Source organism: Polypterus senegalus, chromosome 2, assembly GCF_016835505.1.
Source record: "Polypterus senegalus isolate Bchr_013 chromosome 2, ASM1683550v1, whole genome shotgun sequence".
Classification (NCBI taxonomy): Eukaryota; Metazoa; Chordata; class Cladistia; order Polypteriformes; family Polypteridae; genus Polypterus; species Polypterus senegalus.
Window position 1 is genome coordinate 130,527,679 of NC_053155.1, and position 21,778 is coordinate 130,549,456.

The following is a 21,778-nucleotide window of genomic DNA, read 5'->3' on the forward strand; positions in this document are numbered from 1 at the left end:
GTCCCTACAGGGCTGGGCTTCCAAGCCCTCTACCCTGCCCCCAACAGAACCCAGGGCCCCGTGTGTGTGTGGTGTGTGTGTGTGTGTGTGTGTGTGTGTGTGTGTATATATATATATATATATATATATATATATACACACACACATAAACATATACATACATATACACACTTATATACAGTATATATATACATATACATCCACATATATATATACATATATATATATGTGCACAAAACCACGCTTTTATCTAGGCTTCTGTCGGGTAGTCTTTTGAAATGAAATTTTCCTCCAATCAGTCGTAGCAACGTGCTTTCTTCCGACTATTACATTTTTGTAGCTCTGATGTGTACATTAATGTAATCGGTGTACCAGGAAATCATGCATTGACAGAAGTTCCCCTTTGCTTGGAATGCAAAGTGTGATTAAATGCGTTATTTTTTAACGCATTATGGAGACATGCATCAAAGCTTCTCAGCTGTGCTTGTGCTAAGAAAAGGAAACATTTTAAAAGTAACACGATTGTCAATGTAACCTTTTGTAAGTAGTGCCCGGAGGATTCAGAGTGTGGTGAAACTGTAGAGACAGCGTGTGTATTAATTTGTGGATTTTTCTGTGAGTATTTGGTGGCAGCGTCACAAAGTTGGTTCCTCAAGACTGCGTTAGCTGCAGAGCTCAGCTCACAGCGAAATGAGGTGAATGGGAGGGGAGATGATGACGTGACTCTCCCACCCGCCTTAACTGTCAATCCCCCCACAAAGACAGTCTCTCGGAATTTGCATAAGCACAGCCCTTCACCAGTAATTTTAACTTGGTTACAAAGTGATCAAAACTCTCATTTATATCCTGCATCCTCTCATTAAACTTGTATCTCGCATTAGCCGTGGGCATGACAAACGCCAGCGGCAGCCTGTCTATGAACTTAATTTAAACTTTAGGTTTACACCGTGCTTTGTTTCCGAAGTAGCAGTACCCATGAATATGGTTGTATGTGTGACTCGGTCGCTTCTTAATATTTCGCTGCCTTGTCAATTGTATAATGCATGTTTTCTTCAGCTGTTTTTGGAGCTCTTCTTTGTTTTCTACGTACTGAGTTGACAGTTAGTTCACGTGATTACGTGGGAGGCGTGATGATGTCACACGAAACTCCGCCCCCCCACAGCCATCGAGATCAACTCCATTACATTACATGGAGAAAAATAGGTTCCAGTTATGACCATTACGCGTAGAATTTCGAAATGAAACCTGCCCAACTTTTGTAAGTAAGCTGTAAGGAATGAGCCTGCCAAATTTCAGCCTTCCACCCACACGGGAAGTTGGAGAATTAGTGATGAGTCAGCTTTGCCTTTTATTAGTATATATATATATATATATATATATATATATATATATATATATATATATATATATATATATATATATATATATATATATATATATATATATATGTCTACACATGGAAGTGTGTGTGTCTGTCCAGCCTGGAGGTGAAGTCGGGGTAAGGGCTCCACCTCTGAGGGAACAGAAAACTCGCTTAGCCACTAATAACACAAGCAGGGCCAGCATGTCAGCAAAACGAAACCTCCGAGGAAAGATCGTATTCCTTTAACTTTTCCTTCCGCTGCTAATGCACAAGTGATGCGAGCACGTCAGCAAAATGAATCCTACTAAGAGAGAGATACCCAGACTAGATCATTTCAATTACCTGACATCTCTACATTTCACTTTTTTTCTGACGATTTTAGTTACTAGGAATACAGACTCTTTAGTTCATGGGCTTACACAGCTAGTATATATATATATATATATATATATATATATATATATATATATATATATATATATATATATATATATATATATATATATATATATATATATATATATATATATATATACCTGTATATATGTTACCGCTAAAGCTTGAAAGACATTAATTTGCACATTACCTACGCTAATCAGCAGATTAACTGATTTGCTCCATTAACGTGTGGAATCAAGAGTTTTCCGCATTTTACCTAGATAATGTGCACATTAACGGCTTCTGTATCGTTAAAGTTCAAAAGTTTGTTTCTCTAATTTCCTTTTCCTACTCCTTCCCCCTGTCCCTCCACTTTTAGTTTGGTTTCGCCAGCGTCTTGTCGTCACCGGTTGTTTTTATTTCTCATAATCTGCGTCGGCTGCCAGTGCGTAGCATAGCTAATTCTGTTTTTAAATTTGTTTCTGCCTGTTAGCGCGTGAATTTGTGTCGTGATTTCTTTTAAAGTAGATAAATTTAACTCCTAGTATGCAAGCAAGCACCGAATTGGTGAGTAAAATGAAGAAAAGATTCTTTGTAAACCTCTTTAGCGAAGATTCAAAATATAATAGTGTTTTAATGACAAAACGAAAGTATGATTCCATAATTGAACATGTAAAGTGAATAAAAGGTTCCAAGTAGAAAGAATCATTTTGAGATTATCAAATAATTCAAAGGTATGATGTGTTGATTGTACAAGGCTGTGAAAAACTCATTGAGCTGTTGTCAGTTGCGCGAGAAAGCGTGAAACATTTTGTCCATGCCGAAGAATTGTTTGACATATTGTATTCTACTCATTTGTCAATTGGCCACGGTGGAAGAGACAGAATGATCAAGCAATTAAATACACTTTATAAAAACATAACCCATGCCGAAATAAAAATGTTTTTTGATTTTATGCAAACCTTGTCAACAAAAACAAAAAAGTGCGAAAAAAGGGATTGTTGTAAAGCCGATTATTTCATCGCATTTCAAAGGCAGATGCCAGGTGGATCTCATCAATTACCAATCTCAACCAGATGAAAAGTTTAAGTTTCTTCTTGTATACCAAGACCACTTAACAAAATTTGTTGTATTAAAGCCGCTCACATCAAAACAGGCAGATGAAGTAGCCTATAACTTGCTTGATATTCTGATAACAGACGCGAATTTTGTAATAAAATCTTAGAATGTGTAACACAGTTGTGGCCAGAAATCAAAACGGTTAATGGCAAACCTAGACACAGCCAAAGTCAAGGAAGTGTAGAACGAGCGAATCAAGACATTGAAAACATGCTCACTACTTGGATGGCTGATAACCAAACTAACAAGTGGAGTGAGGGCGTACGATTTGTACAATTCATGAAGAATCGTGGCTATCACTCTGCAATTAAAAGAAGTCCAAACAAAGCCATATTCGGTTGTCCCGCAAAAGTGGGATTGTCTTCTTCTATTATACCACAAAGTGTATTACATTTGATAAATACTGAAGACGACCTTGAAAAATTAGAAGATTCACAAGAGACCATGATTATGGGATCACAGTCAAATCTTACTCAAGGGGACATTCCATTATCCCCTGCTTCTACAGAATCATCTAAAGAAATACAAGAATTTATTGATAGTATATTGATTGAGGATACAGTTATGAAGAATATTCAGTTATCCTGCACCTCCAAGGAATCACCTCTGCATGTTGAAGAAGTCATCACTGAGTTACCCTCAACTTCAGCAGAATCGCCATCACAGTTTCGTACAGAGCCTGTAAAAAGGACTATACAAGACATGGTCTGTATTGTTTGCTCAAAAGCAGCATCAGGTGCTCACAAGTGTAAATCATGTGATATGTTTGTTCAAGTAATTTGTGGTGAAATAGATCCTAAAGAGGTAGGGTATGGTAAGAATGTATTGTGCAACATCTGTAAAAAGAATATGGATCAAAAAATACAGCGTGATGAAACCAAGAAAGGTTTAGAAAAGCAAACAAAGAAAATGTTAGCAGTTTATAATGCAAAGCACCGAAATGTCGATGAAGGTGTCACTGTGAGAAATAAAGTACCTGAAGTAGACAGAGCAAAAACTGATGCCCGTTGTTCTTAGTAAAACAGAGGATGGCTTTTATAAACATGGTACTAAAACGGATATTTTAAAACAATTGTATGCAAAATCTGAATTCAGTGTTTGCAAAGAGAGATTTTTAACGAAAGAATATGTCCCTGCTGTAGAAATATCTTTACGTCAAACAGCAATAAAACAATCCCTTGGTACTGGGCAGGGTTTCAGAAAATGTGACTGCAAATCTAAACGTACCACAAATAGGTGTGTTTGTCACAAAAACCAATTGTGATGTAATTCAAAGTGTCACAAATCTTTAGATTGCACTAATAAGTAAGCATAATTTTATCATATGTTTTGCAAATTCATTTCCTTAATTGTAATAATATTTTAAACCGTTTGATTCTTTGTATTATAGTTTTTTAATTGATTGATGATTGATTCTATCAACCAATTTGTTGATTGTTTAAATGTATCAACTTGATTCTTTAGATATCGAAAAATAAATAAATAACATTGTTAATTTAAGCATACAGAAATGTTGCTGTTGGTCCAGCAAAGATCTTATTTTCACTTTAACGAGTGCCTAGTAGGTAATGTGCAGATTATCTAGATAATTTGCAGATTACCTAAGTAATTTGAGAAATGAAACTGTTTTTGGCACTTTAATGGATCACCCTAGTTAATCTGCACATTACCTAAATAATCTGTAGAATAACTGATTTCTGCACTTTAGCGGTAACATATATATATATATGTATATATATGTATATATATATATATATATGTATATATATATATATATATATATATATATATATATATATATATATATATATATATATATATATATATATATATATATATATATATATATATATATATATATATATATATATATATATATATATATATATATATATATATATATATATATATATACACACACATACACACAGTGCATCCAGAAAGTATTCACAGTGCATCACTTTTTACACATTTTGTTATGTTACAGCCTTATTCCAAAATGGATTACATTCATTTTTTCTGCAGAATTCTACACACAACACCCAATAATGACAACGTGAAAAAAGTTTGAGATTTTTGCAAATTTATTAAAAATAAAAAAATTGAGAAAGCACATGTACATAAGTATTCACGGCCTTTGCCATGAAGCTCAAAATTGAGCTCAGGTACATCCTGTTTAGTCAGGGAGGTGACCAAGAACCCGATGGTCACTCTGTCAGAGCTCCAGAGGTCCTCTTTGGAGAGAGGAAAACCTTCCAGAAGGACACCCTTTCTGCAGCAATCCACCAATCAGGCCTGTATGGTAGAGTGGCCAGACGGAAGCCACTCCTTAGTAAAAGGCACATGGCAGCCCGCCTGGAGTTTGCCAAAAGGCACCTGAAGGACTCTCAGACCATGAGAAGCAAAATTCTGTGGTCTGATGAGACAAAGATTGAACTCTTTGGTGTGAATGGCAGGCGTCACGTTTGGAGGAAACCAGGCACCGCTCATTACCAGGTCAATACCATTCCTAGAGTGAAGCATGGTGGTGGCAGCATCATGCTGTGGGGTATTTTTCAGTGGCAGGAACTGGGATAAAGGATAAAGGGAAAGATGACTGCAGCAATGTACAGAGACATCCTGGATGAAAACCTGCTCCAGAGCGCTCTTGACCTCAGACTGGGGCAACGGTTCATTGTTCAGCAGGACAACGACCCTAAGCACACAGCCAAGATATCAAAGGAGTGGCTTCAGGACAACTCTGTGAATGTCTTTGAGTGGCCCAGCCAGAGCCCAGACTTAAATCCGATTGAACATCTCTGGAGAGATCTTAAAATGGCTGCGCACCGATGCTTCCCATTCAACCTGAAGGAGCTTGAGAGGTGCTGCAAAGGGGAATGGTCGAAACTGGCCAAGGATAGATGTGCCAAGCTTGTGGCATCATATTCAAAAAGACTTGAGGCTGTAATTGCTGCCAAAGGTGCATCGACAAAGTATTGAGCAAAGGCTTTGAATACTTATGTGCATGTGATTTCTCAGTTTTTTTTTATTTTTAATAAGTTTGCAAAAACCTCAAGTAAACTTTTTTCACGTTGTTATTAAGGGGTGTTGTGTGTAGAATTCTGAGGAAAAAAATAAATTTAATCCTTTGGAATAAGACTGTAACATAAAAAAATGTGGAAAAAATGATGCGCTATGAATACTTTCTGGATGCACTGTGTCTGTGTGTGTGTCTGTGTGTATATATATATATATATATATATATATATATATATATATATATATATATATATATATATATATATATATACACACTAATAAAAGGCAAAGCCCTCACTGACTCACTCACTCATCACTAATTCTCCAACTTCCCGTATAGGTAGAAGGCTGAAATTTGGCAGGCTCATTCCTTACAGCTTACTTACAAAAGTTGGGCAGGTTTCATTTCGAAATTCTACGCTTAATGGTCATAACTGGAACCTATTTTTCTCCATATATAGTGGAACCTCGGTTCACGAACGTCTCGGTTCACAACCAAAAAGTTCGCCAAACTTTTGCCTCAGTTCACAACCACACACTCGGTATACGAACAAGCCAGTTTCCCTTTCGGTTTGTACATGTTCAGTCTCTCCCTGTGCAGCGAGCGAGCGAGCAAGAGAGAGAGAGAGAAATAGAGCTAGCCAAGTGCCTGCTGGGGAGGGGGAGGGGGAGATTGCTGCAGTGTTTGCCTGCCTATCTGCCTGCCTGGGCAGGGATGGAGGAGTTGGGGGGCAGGGGATGGTTCACGTGTACGTATTGCCTGCCTTCTGCATAGGGGGAGGGGGGGTACAGCTGAAACTCTCTCTCTGAGAAGCAGGCAGTACGTGCACGTGAACCATCCCCCCAACTCCACTCCGGCACAGGCAGGCTGAGAGAGAAAGAGAGAGAGAGATAGCGAGCAAGCCGCGTGCCTGCCAGGCTTTTTCATTTAACCTGTTCATTGTTCTCAGTCAGACGTGCACTCTCTTTGTGCTCTACAGTATTTCGTGTGCTTTTGCAGTTAACTATGGCTTCTAAGCAAGTGAAGAGTGGTGAGAAGAAAGTTTTGAAGAAAATTGAAATCGAAGTAAAGAAAGAAATTACAAGAGGTGGAAAAACTGTTTACTAGTCTACTCATTTACCAATCTGAGAACCCTCGTGCTTTCAAGCAGCACAATGTAAACAAAGCCAGACTGCCAGTAATGTGGAGGGCAAACACGAAGGGTTGGGTCACAAAGACTTTTTTGGAATGGCTGCATGAGGCTTTCGCTCCCACCAGCTAAACAGCTAAAAACACCAGAAACCCAAGAAATCGCAAGAGAGAAAACCCCTGAAGGAAAACACTTCATGCCAGAACTCGACTCATGCAAGGTTAGTTTTCTTGGTGGTTTTTGTATTACGGATTTTTCAAAAGTTAATTTTTCAGTTCGTAGCGTGAATTGTTGCAATGTTACTTTTCTCTTTTTTCAAATGTTCCTTTTTTCTGCTGTGCTTAAAACTCATTTTAAAAAAAGTGTTTACAGCGAGCAATCGGGCTGTAAGGCTAAAATAGCGTGATCTTGTTACTTTTTTGGTTGCTTGTGGTTGGTTTTTAAATAAATTTCAGATTTGTTCTAATATTCCTTTTTTCCCTGTTGTGCTTAAAACTCGTTTTAAAAAAAGTGCTGCATATGCTGCTGACGTGGTTAGGGGGTGGGTGGTTTGTGTGTGTGTGTGCTACAGATAGAGAGAGCGCGAGCGAGCCTGCTCGTGTAGCTGAGCAGGGAGTCTGGATGTTTTGTGTCAGTGTTATTCAATGTTTTTACATTAGTTTACTATTACACTGTGCATTCTATGGTGTAATTAACTATATTTGTGCTTAATCTTTACATTTATTTACATACAGTTCGTACAGTCTGGAACGGATTAATTGTATTTACATACAATCCTATGGGGGAAACTGCTTCAGTTCATGACCAACTCGGTTTACGACCAAAGTTCTAGAACAAATTATGGTCGTGAACTGAGGTTCCACTGTACTGTAATGGACGTTAGCTCGATGGTCGTGGGGGGCAGAGCTGCACGTGACATCATCACGCCTCCCACGTAATCACGTGAACTGACTGTGACCGCAGTATGTAGAAAAGAAGGAAGAGCTCCCAAAGAGCGCTGAAGAAAAACGCTGAATACTTTATTCGCGAGATACAAGTTTAATGAGAAGACACGAGATATAAACAAGACTTTGGATCACTTTGTAACGGAGTTAAAATTGCTGTAGCGAGAAACTTTTAAGTGCCGGGTCTTAGCTAACATTAAATAAAGCCATGGACATCGCAACATCACACAAGACAGCAGCTCACGTGAACTGACTGAACGCAGTACGAGTGATCACTTCCATGCATTAAACCTGTTCAAAAAACGCATTACACAATTGACAAGGTGGGAAAAGAATATGCTCCGAAATATTAAGAAGCGACCGAGTCACACATACAACCATATTCATGGGTACTGCTACTTCGGAAACAAAGCACGGTGTAAACCTAAAGTTTAAATTAAGTTCATAGACAGGCTGCCGCTGGCATTTGTCATGCCCACGGCTAATGCGGGATACAAGTTTAATGAGAGGACGCATGATATAAATGAGAGTTTTGATCACTTTGTAACCAAGTTAAAATTACTGGTGAAGGGCTGTGCTTATGCAAATTCCGAGAGACTGTCTTTGTGGGGGGATTGACAGTTAAGGCGGGTGGGAGAGTCACGTCATCATCTCCCCTCCCATTCACCTCATTTCGCTGTAAGCTGAGCTCCGCAGCTAATGCAGTCTTGAGGAACCAACTTTGTGATGCTGCCACCAAATTCTCACAGAATAATACACAAGTTAATACACACACTGTCTCTAGAGTTTCTCCACACTCAATGTATTCCTTGCATCCCCGTTACACCCTCTGATCTCCCATTTCAATTCAGATGCCTCCAATTTCCAGTAAGGCTCTGCTTCGCGATGAGAAGAAAGAAGTCTCAGGGATAGACCCAACAAAAGGTTGCCATTGATTTCAGGCAAGATTGCTTTTCTCCTGGACAACTATACGTTGCATTCTCAAGAGTGAGCTCGCACAGCTTCGTCATATTACAACCAGAGTGCTGAACTGACAATGTGATATATAAAGAGAACTATAATAATCATAATAAACAAACAATAAAACAGTGGAGAACCCGTGGATTAAATAAAAAGGCAGCTTCCTTGGCAAAGCAAGGAAAAAGGATGGCTTTATATGTCGTTCGTTTATAAAACAGCGGAGAAGCTGTGTAAAGGCTGCTTCACAAAAAAAACAGCGGAGAGTCTTATATAAGCAGGCAGTCAGCTAAAGAAGGGAATCAATAAATATCTATAATCGTAATAAACGAACAAAAATAGCGTACAAGCCGCGGATTAAATAAAGGAAATGGGTACCTGAACAGTAAAGTAAGTCTCGAATAGCTACACAATAACTATAAGAATCGTAATAATTGAACAATAAAACAGTACAGAACCGCGAAGCAAGGAGAAACGACGGCCTTATATAGCATTTGTTTATAAAGCAGCGGAGAAGCTGTGTGAAGGCAGCTACACAAAAAAACAGCAGAGCGCCACACTCTGAATGTATTCCTGGCATCACTGTTATACCCTCTGATCTCCCATTTCAATTCAAATGCCTCACATTTCCAGTAAGGCTCTGCTTCGCAATGACAATTAATAAGTCTCAGGGATACACCCCACAAAAGGTTGCCATTGATTTGAGGCAACATTGCTTTCCTCCAGGACAAAACTATACGTTGCATTCTCAAAAGTAATTTCAGTGCACAGCTTGGTCATATTACAACCGGACTGCTGAACTGACAACGTGGTATACAAACAGATCCTTAACAGATAGTTATTGGTATATTTTCCCTCAGTTTAAAAAGGTTTTCTTTTCTTCTTAATAAAAATTTAAAAGCAGTTCTTCGTTGCGTTTAGGATTTTGCTATATACAGTATATATATATATATATATATATATTTGTATGTATGTGTGTATATGTATGTAGATATGTATATATATATATATGTGGATATATATATATATACTGTATGTGTGTGTGTATATATGTAGATATGTATATATATGTAGATCTGTATATATATGTATATATGTGTCTGTGTGTGTGTGTGTGTATGTATGTATATTTATGTGTGTATATATGTTGATATGTGTATATATATGTAGATGTGTATATGTATATGTTTGAACAATTATTGCACACTTTCTGTAAATCCAATAAACTTCATTTCACTTCTCAAATATCACTGTGTGTGTCTCCTATATGATATATTTAACTGACATTTTTTATCGTAACAACCAACGATTTATACAGGAAAATAATGACTATTAACAAGGTTGCCCAAACTTTTGCATCCCGCTGTAGATATGTGTATGTGTAGATATGTGTAAGAAAAGCACAAGCTTACACGTCATATTCCAGGGAGATCTTCTACAATTCCCTGTGATCTTTATTGATGCAGATTATTGCATGGTTCAAAGATGCATGAAAAATAACACACCATTTTTAAACTAGCCCCCAATGTTGAGTGTCTGGCAAGTTCTACAAAGGTAGGATGACAGAGGCATTTAGGAAAATGTGCAGCAACTAAGGAAATTATAACTATGTTAGGGGAAAGTGGGTAATAAAGTATATACATACTTGGAATGTAGGCTATGCTGGGTTTTTTTTAATGATAATACTGTAAATTAACCTCTCACTAACAAAACTGATCACGGCTGGATTAATGATAACCAGACTGCAAAAACTAGATGCATTAAGCATAGTAACATCTTTCAAATGCCAAAATTACCCTAAAGGAAAAAGATTATAATAGTATTAAAAGCGGTCATAAAATATCCTATGTATTCATTATCATATGTATTTATTGATTGAGCAATCTGATTTTTAAAGCAAATGCATGCAATAAACATAATATTTATGATCTGTTTACCTTTGACCAGCTACTAATACTGGAGGTTTTGGCCTCGAAACAATTACATTAGGTAGCACAGGACTAATGTAAGACAGTATGAACAAATCATTTTATCAGATATGGTTAAATATAACTGTCCCAAAGTCATGGTATGCCATTTTGTATGTTTGGTCTAACCTACTTGTTATACTGTATATTGTTCTTCATCGGACTCTCTGTCTATTCTAAATTTGTCCTGGGTTTGGCTTGGAACTTATCAGATTCCTCACCATAAACTGTACTGTATATCCTGCAAATGCTGAAAAGAAGAACATTTATTTCCTATGCAGGGGAAGAAAACCTATCAAACATTATTTTAATGAAGCAGTGGGGAATGTCACATAGCTACTTCATTGACATTGTACTTCTAATCCCACTTTACCCAACACCACTATTCACCTGTGAAAAAGCTTCTTTCAGTTCAGATGCACTTTGCATCCATCTTCTAAATCTATGTTATACATACAGTGCCTTCAGAAAGATTTAGACCTGTTCACTTCACAAAAGTGAAGGGGTCTAAATACTTCTTGAACCAACTGAATATGCAGTTATCTCACAAATGAGGTTGTCAATAAAAGGCACGTATTTATTCATAAAGTGCTTGAGGTTACATTATAAGAAGCACATACAGTAACACGTAAAAAGAATTTCAAAAACACAAGCTTGCGTTATCTTGGTTGATGGGTAAAGCTTATGTATGATTGAACTTGCCAAAGCTGTACCTTTACACCAAAGATAATATAAACACTCTATTAACTAGGAAGAAAGTCTGCAATTTTTCTTTAATCTCAGTCAAAGATTGTTTTTACACATGTATACTGTAGCGACCTAACCATGCTTGATAATCTTACCTCTTGAACAAATAAGGTCTGAGCCTCCTTTTCTGCATTTTCTGGTACAGTAGAGAAAAGTGTTCTACCTTGTCGTTTCAGTGTTGATATCTAAAATGGAAAAGAAATGCTTTTACAAATGCAAGTGACAAAATTATAAAAGGAATAAAAAATAAAATTACATTCTACAAATATTTCATTATGGTCTACTCTTAAATATTAGATATCCATGGCCTATTAATTTCTAAACTGATCTCTATGTACCCATAAAATGAATGCAGCACAATCAACAAGTTATATTCAGGGTTCCAAATGTATTATTATTAACTGATTTCCTAGAATGTTCAAGCCAAAAAGAAGCAAAGAGAAATGGATCAAAATGTTATAGCAAAAGATACAATGTCAACACATGCTGTCCATTAACAATGTGATCAGGGAAATTTCAAGACAGCATTTATATTCTGAGTACATCTTTGGACCATGAAACCAGGACCAGGAAATGTCCGAAGAGAATTAATATGGAAAAAATATGAAAGCAAGGCACTGCAGTCCAGGAGTCAAAGTTCAAGCCATCCATATATTCATCTACTCATTTACAGTGGTGCTTGAAAGTTTTTGAACCCTTTAGAATTTTCTATATTTCTGCATAAATATGACCTAAAACATCATCAGATTTTCACTCAAGTCCTAAAAGTAGATAAAGAGAAACCAGTTAAACAAATGAGACAAAAATATTTTACTTGGTCATTTATGTACTGAGGAAAATGATCGAATATTACATGGTTGTGAGTGGCAAAAGTATGTGAACCTCTAGGATTAGCAGTTAGTTTGAAGGTGAAATTAGAGTCAGGTGTTTTCAATCAATGGGATGACAATCAGGTGTGAGTGGGCACCCTGTGTTATTTAAAGAACAGGGATCTATCAAAGTCTGCTCTTCACAACACAGGTTTGTGGAAGTGTATCATGGCACGAACAAAGGAGATTTCTGAGGACCTCAGAAAAAGAGTTGTTGATGCTCATCAGGCTGGAAAATGTTACAAAACCATCTCTAAAGAGTTTGGACTCAACCAATCCACAGTCAGACAGATTGTGTACAAATGGAGGAAATTCAAGACCATTGTTACCCTCCCAGGGTGGTCAAACAACAAAGATCACTCCAAGAGCAAGGCGTGCAATAGTCGGCGAGGTCACAAAGGACCCCAGGGTAACTTCTAAGCAACTGAAGGCCTCTCTCACATTGGCTAATGTTCATGTTCATGTTCATGAGTCCACCATCAGGAGAACACTGAACAACAATGGTGTGCATGGCAGGGTTGCAAGGAGAAAGCCACTGCTCTCCAAAAAAATTGCTGCTCGTCTGCAGTTTGCTAAAGATCACGTGGACAAACCAGAAGGCTATTGGAAGAATGTTTTGTGGACGGATGAGACCAAAATAGAACTTTTTGGTTTAAATGAAAAGCGTTATGTTTGGAGAAAGGAAAACACTGCATTCCAGCATAAGAACCTTATCCCATCTGTGAAACATGGTGGTGGTAGTATCATGGTTTGGGCCTGTTTTGCTGCATCTGGGCCAGGACGGCTTGCCTTCAATTGATAGAACAATGAATTATATCAGAGAATTCTAAAGGAAAATGTTAGGACATCTGTCCATGAACTGAATCTCAAGGGAAGGTGGGTCATGCAGCAAGACAACAACCCTAAGCACACAAGTCGTTCTACCAAAGAATGGTTAAAGAAGAATAAAGTTAATGTTTTGGAATGGCCAAGTCAAAGTCCTGACCTTAATCCAATTGAAATGTTGTGGAAGGACCTGAAGCGAGCAGTTAATGTGAGGAAACCCACCAACATCCCAGAGTTGAAGCTGTTCTGTACGGAGGAATGGCCTAAAATTCCTCCAAGCCAGTGTGCTGGAATGATCAAAAGTCACTGGAAACGTTTAGTTGCAGTTATTGCTGCAAAGGGGGTCACACCAGATACTGAAAGCAAAGGTTCACATACTATTGCCACTCACAAATATGTAATATTCGATCATTTTCCTTTATAAATAAATGACCAAGTATAATATTTTTGTCTCATTTGTTTAACTGGTTTCTCTTTATCTACTTTTAGGACTTGAGTGAAAATCTGATGATGTTTTAGGTCATATTTATGCAGAAATATAGAAAATTCTAAAGGGTTCACAAACTTTCAAGCACCACTATACCTAACATTGTCTACTAGGAACAAGAAGGAACACTGGATTTATCATACAGTATAACTTGAGCAAAGAACTTAACAACACTTGCTTCTAGCAGGCTGATAACAATAGTAAAGAAAACTTTGAATTGTACATCTATGGTGTAAAGGAAGATGCTCGACTATTGGATGAAAATGAATGCAAGCATACAGAGAACCTGCAACACCTACTGAGAAGCTGACCAGGTTAAGAACTGAGTCCTGGGCTCACCACTGCACCATCACCAAACATGTTAAATAGCAAGTCATAAACTGAGAAAAGAAAATCTCTCTATCCTTGAGCAATTATTAATGCCAGAAGTGATTTTGCAGTTAAGTGTTAACAGAAGGGGATGGTGGAAATGGAAGGACATTATTAAATATTTCTCTTCAAACACACATCAAGCTAAACATTGCAACTTAAATAGCACAAATAATATTGTGATAAAAAAGAAACACTTGGTGAAGAAATCAAATTTACCAGACACAGAACATGTTATACATTTTGAGAATTCATGTTATTTAAGGTAGTTGGGCACACCTCAGCAATTTTAAGGTATAGTATTCCCCTACTTATTTCTTTCTTACCAAAACAACCAAATTTATAGGAGTTTCCTTGCACTCCACAAGATTCCTTAATGATCACTTAGGTACTCTCTATCAGCCTGTCATGCAAATGAGCCATCAGTAAATTCAATTCTCTTTCATTTAATGGTGTCTTTACAGCTGTCTTTAACTGGCTCTGTGCTCATCATAAATATTTAGCAAGAGACAATGCTGTACATTATATGAGCCGAAAATTGAAAACTGACTTTCAAACAAATCATTAAGCTGTAAATTATACCTCTGCACAAAGCACCTCAAAATTATCATCTAACTCTATTGTTCATCCTGAAAACATTTTAAGTTTTTCCAAAAGAACACACGCCCACAAGATAATGAACAGTACAGTCACGAGACAGGATCTAAATTTCAATTTGTAGGTTCTCCATCTCTTTGAATTGTAAAATCCAGTTAAGGAAAAGAATGGATGCTTGTAAATCAAAATCTCTTTAAAAGCAGTATCAAAGCTGGCTGCTATGCTTGAAAAGGTACATTAAAAACTTAAATGTGTTAAAGTGAAAGTAATGTGAAATATTTTTTCTCTCTGCCAGAATAAGGCTGATGGTGTTGTTCCAGGTGTATGTCCATCACAAGCCACGGTACTCAAGGAGGTATTCCTCTCACAATGATTACATTAAATTTAAGAGACAGATATTTGCAAAAATGTGTCTGTAATATACACAAAGAAGTGCTTATTGTTTTTTTGTTTATTTGTCTGCATGGTCTTATTCTGTGCAAGATCCTCATTTCTAACAGCTTCTTTTACCTTTGCCTATATGCAGCACTTACTTAAGATTCAAAGTTTGAGAGTTGTATCGAACGCTGTCAATTAGGGCTTGAAATGGGATTTCAGTCATGTATATTTGTTACTCTATGTTTGGATAAAATTTCAGTATTCTGCAAAGCAAAACAAATCAAAACTACTACAGAAAATGTTGTGCATGATCAAACAGAATATATCCAGTCAGTGGATTTATTGCAACGTCACAATTGGTTATGTAACATTTTATAAATCACAACATCAACAAATCAATACAGAATCTCCTGTATATACAGATCAGGAACTGAACTCTGAAATTTCATGGTTAGTTATAACTGTTAGGATAATGTAATGGAAACAAAACAGTTCCTAAATAGCAGTTTCAAAAAAAAAAAAAAAAAGTAATACATGTGTATTTTTTTTAACTTAATAATAAATTCAGTGTGTGCAATGTGACTGACTAGTGTCTCCTTTATAGCTCATTTCTGTTTTATGTCCACTCCAACTTGTTCAGAAATGAATGGATTCAACTTCTACTTTAGCACTTGAACATACTATGCAGCATTATGTTTTCAGTCAGATTAATATATTGTTTGTGCCTTACCCATGAAGTCTGTGGAAACTAACAATGTCAGGAATATGAGTAAATAACCAGGTATGCATGCCAAAGGGCTTTGCATGATTTCTAAATCTCATATTTTAGCCAAAGCTTTAGAACACCCAAGACTTGAGTTATCTGAAAGGATTAAGAACTAATTACTACTAAAACACTGTATCTTCTTCCTATGTTCCTACCAATTATACTAACAGTGCGCTTCATCTCTGTGTAGTCTCCCTGACTGATCTACACTATGTGAAATCCAAAAAAGAAGCATTCAGTGGAGGCAGAGCCTGTACATAATTTACTTTAATCCACTTTTGTGAGTTTATAGGTGAAAAGGCTGAAGAAATGTGTTTATGAACAGACACCCCAAAGGGGTGGATTTTCTTTGCTTCATAGTAGGTGGTCCAGATGGATGTTAGACAAAGAAACCTATAATGTAAAGAAGGACTAGTGGATAAGTAAAGGGAAGACAGTAATCCTACTTGATGCCATAGAGCAGAGGTTCATAATGCTTGGATGCCTGGATGAATTGAGAAGTTAGAGAATCATTTTGTCGGCTTCAATTTGTTTAAAATTTGTGAATGTGTTGTGTTAAATTAAGTTTTCAAGTCTGCTTTATTTTGCACAGTATACTGAATTTGTTTGTACATGTCACCTATCTGTGGCTGTACCCTTACCTAAATTCATCATACACCTTCTTCAGTGCTGCACGGTCCCCTGTACCTTGTCTTAGCAAAGAACAATGCTTATCTGCACAAAAGAACTAAACCAAGTAATCAACCTCCCACCACTTGTACTTTAAGAAAGGACTGGTTTTATTGTAAGGTTAAATCAAGAGTCTGTATAAGATGAAGATTAAACAAAACACTGTAAGAATACAAGGTTATTTGCTTAATTAAAACAAAGAGATGTCTCCTTGCATTTCATTTCACATAAATTTACTTGTTTTTATATGGTCAAACTGTTCTACCCATGATCTGTACTTTCTATCTGCAACAAACCGATCTACTCAGAAAAAGAGATTGTAAAAGGAATATTTTAAATGAAAATAAGAAACAAATTGTGCATTATGACATCCAGATGCATACGGGATGTCTCATCCACGCCTTTATAAATTATGTTCCTTCTAACTTAACCTTGTATTTTGTTAAGAGATTGCTGTAATATTTAAGAAAAGAGAAGCACAGATTGAGGGGGGAAAATACAAAACACTCAAAATGTCCAAAGTGTACATCTGGGTTTCTTTTGGTACATTTTGGCTTGTTATTTTATTAGAATAAAAGCTATCTGCTCAGAGTTGAAAAGGTCAACACAAGAGTGGAACAGCTTCTCCTCATTGTTTACCTCAGGGACTGCAGCACGCCCGTACCCTGGCAGCTTGCCCTCTCCTAATAAGTACTTCGCAAACATTTCAACCGCATCCCCTTAAGGCCTAACACAGAAAGCAGTCAAGGAAGTTTTGATTAGAAAAGCCAAGTGATTTTAGAAACCTAGAAGACCAATACAGTTTTATCACTATAATAACAAAAGTATTAGCATATCTGCTGGTTACAGATATACATTTTCAGTCCCGTTTTATAGAATTTTTATGTTGACAAGTCCAGCTTGATGCCACAATTTATTCGAATCACTGTTTCATCAAATATTAATCTTTGAGCTTCAGGGATTGAGATGGTAACCTGATGATGATGATGATTTTAATTTTACACTTCCATCACAATTGACTAAAGTTCTTAGATAACATCAATAACTAAATAAAATAAAGAGAAAAATATGGGGACGCACATCCATCTGAATCACTCTAGAACCCAGCAATGAACACATTTGCAGTGAGACAAACAGCAAGTTTTATAAAAGTAAACCATGTAATATTAAAGTCTAAACAAATGTAACAAATAACTTTGCATAAAAAGTAGTGTACCACAATAACAGCCGAACATATTAATGTTCACATTTACAAAATGCAAATATTGTTTTACTGTTCTTTTTTCTGTTTTAATCAAGTATGTTTTTGCTTAATGATCTTTATTAAAAATTAGCCAGAAATTATGAGTACTGCAAAGGACTAGTGCCATGTACAGGGTGTTTTTTCCCCTGTCTTGTGTTCAACTTCAACCAGGGCAGGCTCAGGCCTCCAATGACCTGAACTGAATTAACTCAATCGAATTAAATATAAGTGTAAATGCTATAATGAATCCACATCTGTCTTCTTAAGTGAAATAAAACAAGAAAACAAAAATCATAAAGTAAACCAGGAAACCTCATCTTCATCAAGGATAGCCCCACTATCAATGACCACTGCTAGACTTCTGTATTTAACCACACCTAGCTAAAGAAGCACTTAGACTGGTTGTATGAGTTATCATGTGTATACTGTAGATTTGTTCACTAAGAAATGGCATACTTGGTGGCAAAATAGAACAATGCAACAGTTCTTTTTCAGAAAATGAGAAACAATGAAGAGAAAAAAAAATTTAAAGTTAATCTTCCAAAGGTTAATCAAAGAACTCTTTAGGTGACACTCAAATTTGACATGCTGATGAAAAGTGCACATAGACATAACTTTGAGTATTTAATAAAACTTTATTATTACGCTAAATGATGTATTTTTAGATTGAATTATTTGATCATCTCTCCATGTTTTTAAAATATCATGTAGAGCCAAGGAGTTTTTCCAAAATGATTGGGGACAGGTTGGAGCCATTCCTACACAGGGCACCTGCTTTGCAATAAAGTTGCTCTGCAAAGAGACACTAAGAAGTTAACTTTATACTGTATGCTGCCCATTATGAAGAACAGAGACAAGAAAACGTAAACGATTTGGTACTTCTTAGCAACCATGACCTGTTGGGAAAGTTATCTGACTCTCTAATCAGCAGTGCTCATTGTTGCACTGGTTTGCAAGATCAATAAATGTATGAGGCAGCAGTTAAAAATCTGAGCCATCTATTTGTGTTTTTACTTTGCACACAGCTTATTAGAATTCCAGGTTATATGTCACTGTGACAACCTTTGCCAAACACTGCCCTTATGACTATTTTGGGCATTTCCTTTTCATGTATATGATTCTCATCTTTTTGTGGAGTGACTTTCCACAAATTAGCAAACGCTACAAGGATTAATACCGAGTTTGCTGAATCTTGAATTCAAATGTTATCATACCTCATTTAATATATATCATTTAAATTTTTTCTCACATTCTCTTTTGTTCTTTCTCATTGAGTTTGTTTCTAATTTAGGTTTTTTTATAGTGTACATTTCACTTATTTATTTTTTTCTTTTACTTTTAACATTTTGTTTAGTGTTTTATATAGGCCTTTGGGCCAATTTTCAACTATGTTTCAACTCCTGGTTCCTTATTCTTGAGGCCTGCCATATTTCCTCCTTGGCAGAATAAGAACAATTAAACATTATCATTACCTGTGCATTTTGGGTATCAAGTATGATATTTTGAGAAATAAAGGAGTATCACATCCAATGTTGAAATGAGAATCTAAAATTAATGAAATTGGGCTGGGAGGAAATTAAGAAGCATATCATAATTGAGGGTGACACTTCGATATATCACTATGGCCTAAGTCCAAAGAAAAACAAACTGTGGAAGCATGATGATTTTTAGCACCATTTAGCAATTCTGGCAAGAACATGTGAATATTTTTTTCCAAATGTATTATATGCCTCAAAAGGGCCAATTTTCTGGTCAAAAGTATGCTGATTTGCTTGGTTTTGCAGTAGTCAGTCATTAAACAACACTGAGGAAGATATCAATGATCCCCAGTCTGCTTCATCATCAATCTGCTTCAACACCTTGAATGTGTTGTGCTTCTCAGTAGCAAATCTGTCAGACAAACTGTTGATAGTTTTAAATTAATATATTCATATATAAATGATAAAAATATTATTCATTAGATTTATAGTGCAGTATAAACACAACAGTCTGTTATAATAATACAATAAACACTTTTAAAAATTGAAATAATCGCAATTCTGGGCATTTTTTACTCATAACAAAAATAACTTCAATTCTTTACACTCTTAAGTTGTCATACTCAATGTACAGTTAATTCCTGCAAGCTGTTTTTATAATAATTGTTTCCTGAAGGTTTGTAGAACACAAGTAGAGTATATTATCTAAGGCTGATTTTTTACAAAAATAAAAATCTTTGAGAGTTGTTGCCCAAATGCCATTTACATTAAAAGCCAGATTCTTGTGATAAAAGCAGTTCATCTGTGCCCCTGCTGACGCTGGCATCAAAGCACATGAGGGAGGACTGCTTAACAATACCGTTGTGTTTTTAAATCCTCTCTGTTTGTGATGTTACTGAAACAATCAAGTAGGAATCGACTCCCTTTGTAATTTTTTAGGTGGACAAACTGCATGTGACATAATACAAGACTACTCATGGGCTCCATGGAATCTAAAATGTGCAAGAAACTATTTATTCTGGTGATTATTTAGATTAGCAATTATGCAAAAATGATTAACCATAATGAACTTAGAAAATAAATTGATGAGCTATTAATTATTTCCCTAAGACATTGAATTACATCTACAGTATAAAAGTTACGTAATCGATAACTGAGCACACTGGTGACAGACACAATGATGCCACAGTGACACATGACATTAATAATAAGTTCACTGACGCGGAGGACGGCAAATCAATAGTGCACCCTCTGGCAGCCTTGAAATCAGAACCAATAATGTAGGCTAGAAACCAGCAAAGTTATCCAGAAAATTAAATAGGACTGCTGAGAACATAAAGTCCCCAAGGACAAAAGATAAAAATCATCAAAGTTTTCTATTTATAAGAATAGGGTCTTGTCTTCCTTTTCCTGGTCACAGCTTCCCACTCTGAGATCACAATCATGTTAATGCATCTAACAGAAACAAACACATGGATGAAAAAAAGGGCGAGGATGCTGCCAGAAGGAAATGCTTGGGAACAATCCTTTCACATAAAAAACACACACTCATTTGTGCTTTGTATTTTCAAATCAAGTGACCCAGAAAAAGGAAACGCAATTAGAGCCAGAACCTTGCAGCAAAGCTCAAAAAGAAAAAAAAGGCAAGCATCTACCTGGGTCAAATCAACTTCTAAACCTGAATTTGTGCAAATTGGAGCCACACATTCATTCACATATGCCATAAAGAGGCATCCTCTTCTGATGCCATAAAGACACAGCTATTAACACTTCTGAATATATATACAGTATATATATATATATATGTGTGTATATATATATATATACACATATATATATATATACATATATATATATATACACACACATATATATACAGTATATATACTGTATATATATATTCAGAAGTGTTAATAGCTGTGTCTTTATGGCATCAGAAGAGGATTTTGTAATAATTTGAATTTCAGCTAACATGATTCCATTACAGAATGAACAGTTAAGTGAATGCATGCTTCATTTGTTGACAGTGTCCAGAGATCAGCGGGGAGAGAGACACACATAGTACCTTTTCCAGCAGCTGTTTTTTAGTAACTACACTGCTGAATTAAATTTGTTTATAGTTAAATATACTTTATGTTCTGTATATAGATAGTTAAAAAAGAGATTTAGAAATTCCTACACGACATGCACATTTTTCAATATTAAACAATTCAGCTAATCTCTCAGTTACCCACCAAGCTCAGAGAAAAATGCAACAGCAAGTTAAAACAGTAAGTAGCAGAATCACCTCACAGTAGCTGCACATTTTTTTCCATGATTCATGAATTATATTAAAACACAAAATTTAACACTATCATGTTAATCTTAAAATTTTCATAATTCCTTTAGCGCCTAACTAAATATTATGAAAAAATCTTCAAAATTTTAAACAAAAAAAATCTCTACATGTACATGCAGTCAATTCCTGTAATAAG

General features: G+C 36.1%; 1 protein-coding gene across 15 annotated transcripts in view; it reads right to left on the bottom strand.

Annotated features, from left to right (window-relative positions):
- The window catches only part of dock9b (dedicator of cytokinesis 9b), a 389,040-nt gene that overhangs the window by 199,967 nt on the left and 167,295 nt on the right, over positions 1–21,778 (bottom strand). For all 15 annotated transcript variants that reach the window (XM_039744596.1, XM_039744605.1, XM_039744606.1 and 12 more), the window contains exon 3: positions 11,719–11,808. In XM_039744596.1, coding sequence (XP_039600530.1) covers positions 11,719–11,808 — 90 coding nt within the window. The remainder of the gene's footprint in view (positions 1–11,718; positions 11,809–21,778) is intronic.